The sequence below is a fragment of the Perkinsus marinus genome (assembly GCF_000006405.1).
Source record: "Perkinsus marinus ATCC 50983 genomic scaffold scf_1104296956768, whole genome shotgun sequence".
In the NCBI taxonomy this organism is placed as follows: Eukaryota; Perkinsozoa; order Perkinsida; family Perkinsidae; genus Perkinsus; species Perkinsus marinus.
The window spans coordinates 2,168-2,579 of NW_003207380.1; the positions used below are offsets into that span (position 1 = coordinate 2,168).

The 412-nt window shown below is 40.3% G+C and overlaps 1 protein-coding gene across 1 annotated transcript in view; it reads left to right on the forward strand.

The window, feature by feature from the left end:
- Nucleotides 1–300: 300 nt before the first annotated feature.
- Pmar_PMAR012854 (hypothetical protein) overlaps nucleotides 301–412 on the forward strand; it is a gene marked incomplete at both ends in the record, with an annotated part of 2,590 nt that continues 2,478 nt past the window's right edge. The window contains one exon of the mRNA XM_002775059.1: nucleotides 301–355. Within this exon, the coding sequence (XP_002775105.1) occupies nucleotides 301–355 (55 nt within the window). The remainder of the gene's footprint in view (nucleotides 356–412) is intronic.

Here is a 412-nt window from a genome sequence, read left to right on the forward strand (position 1 = left end):
AGGTAGACTACAAGGAGCGAAAACTTATCTCGTAAAATTTCGAAAATTCAGTATTTTTTCAAGGCAATTTCACGCGAACAAAGTAGTGTTTCTGGCTGATACTTCAACAAAACGTATATAGTGATGAATTTTCATATATCATGTTGACTTGACATGAACACAGTCGCCGCACTACTGTAGACTTTTCCGGAGGCCCCAGCACACAATCGTTGACCCCTAGCCTGGCGTTCAGCTAGCTAGTGAGTCTTGCTATGTTTCGCTCTATTTACACATTGAGAAAACTATACTCTGGTGTTTATCATGGCTCCTAAGACCGAGGTTAATCACAACTATAATGTCATGGAGTTTCACCCTAGTGATATGAAAAACACATTTCACATTTCACTTCGCGAAAAACGCATGTGAGCAGTGA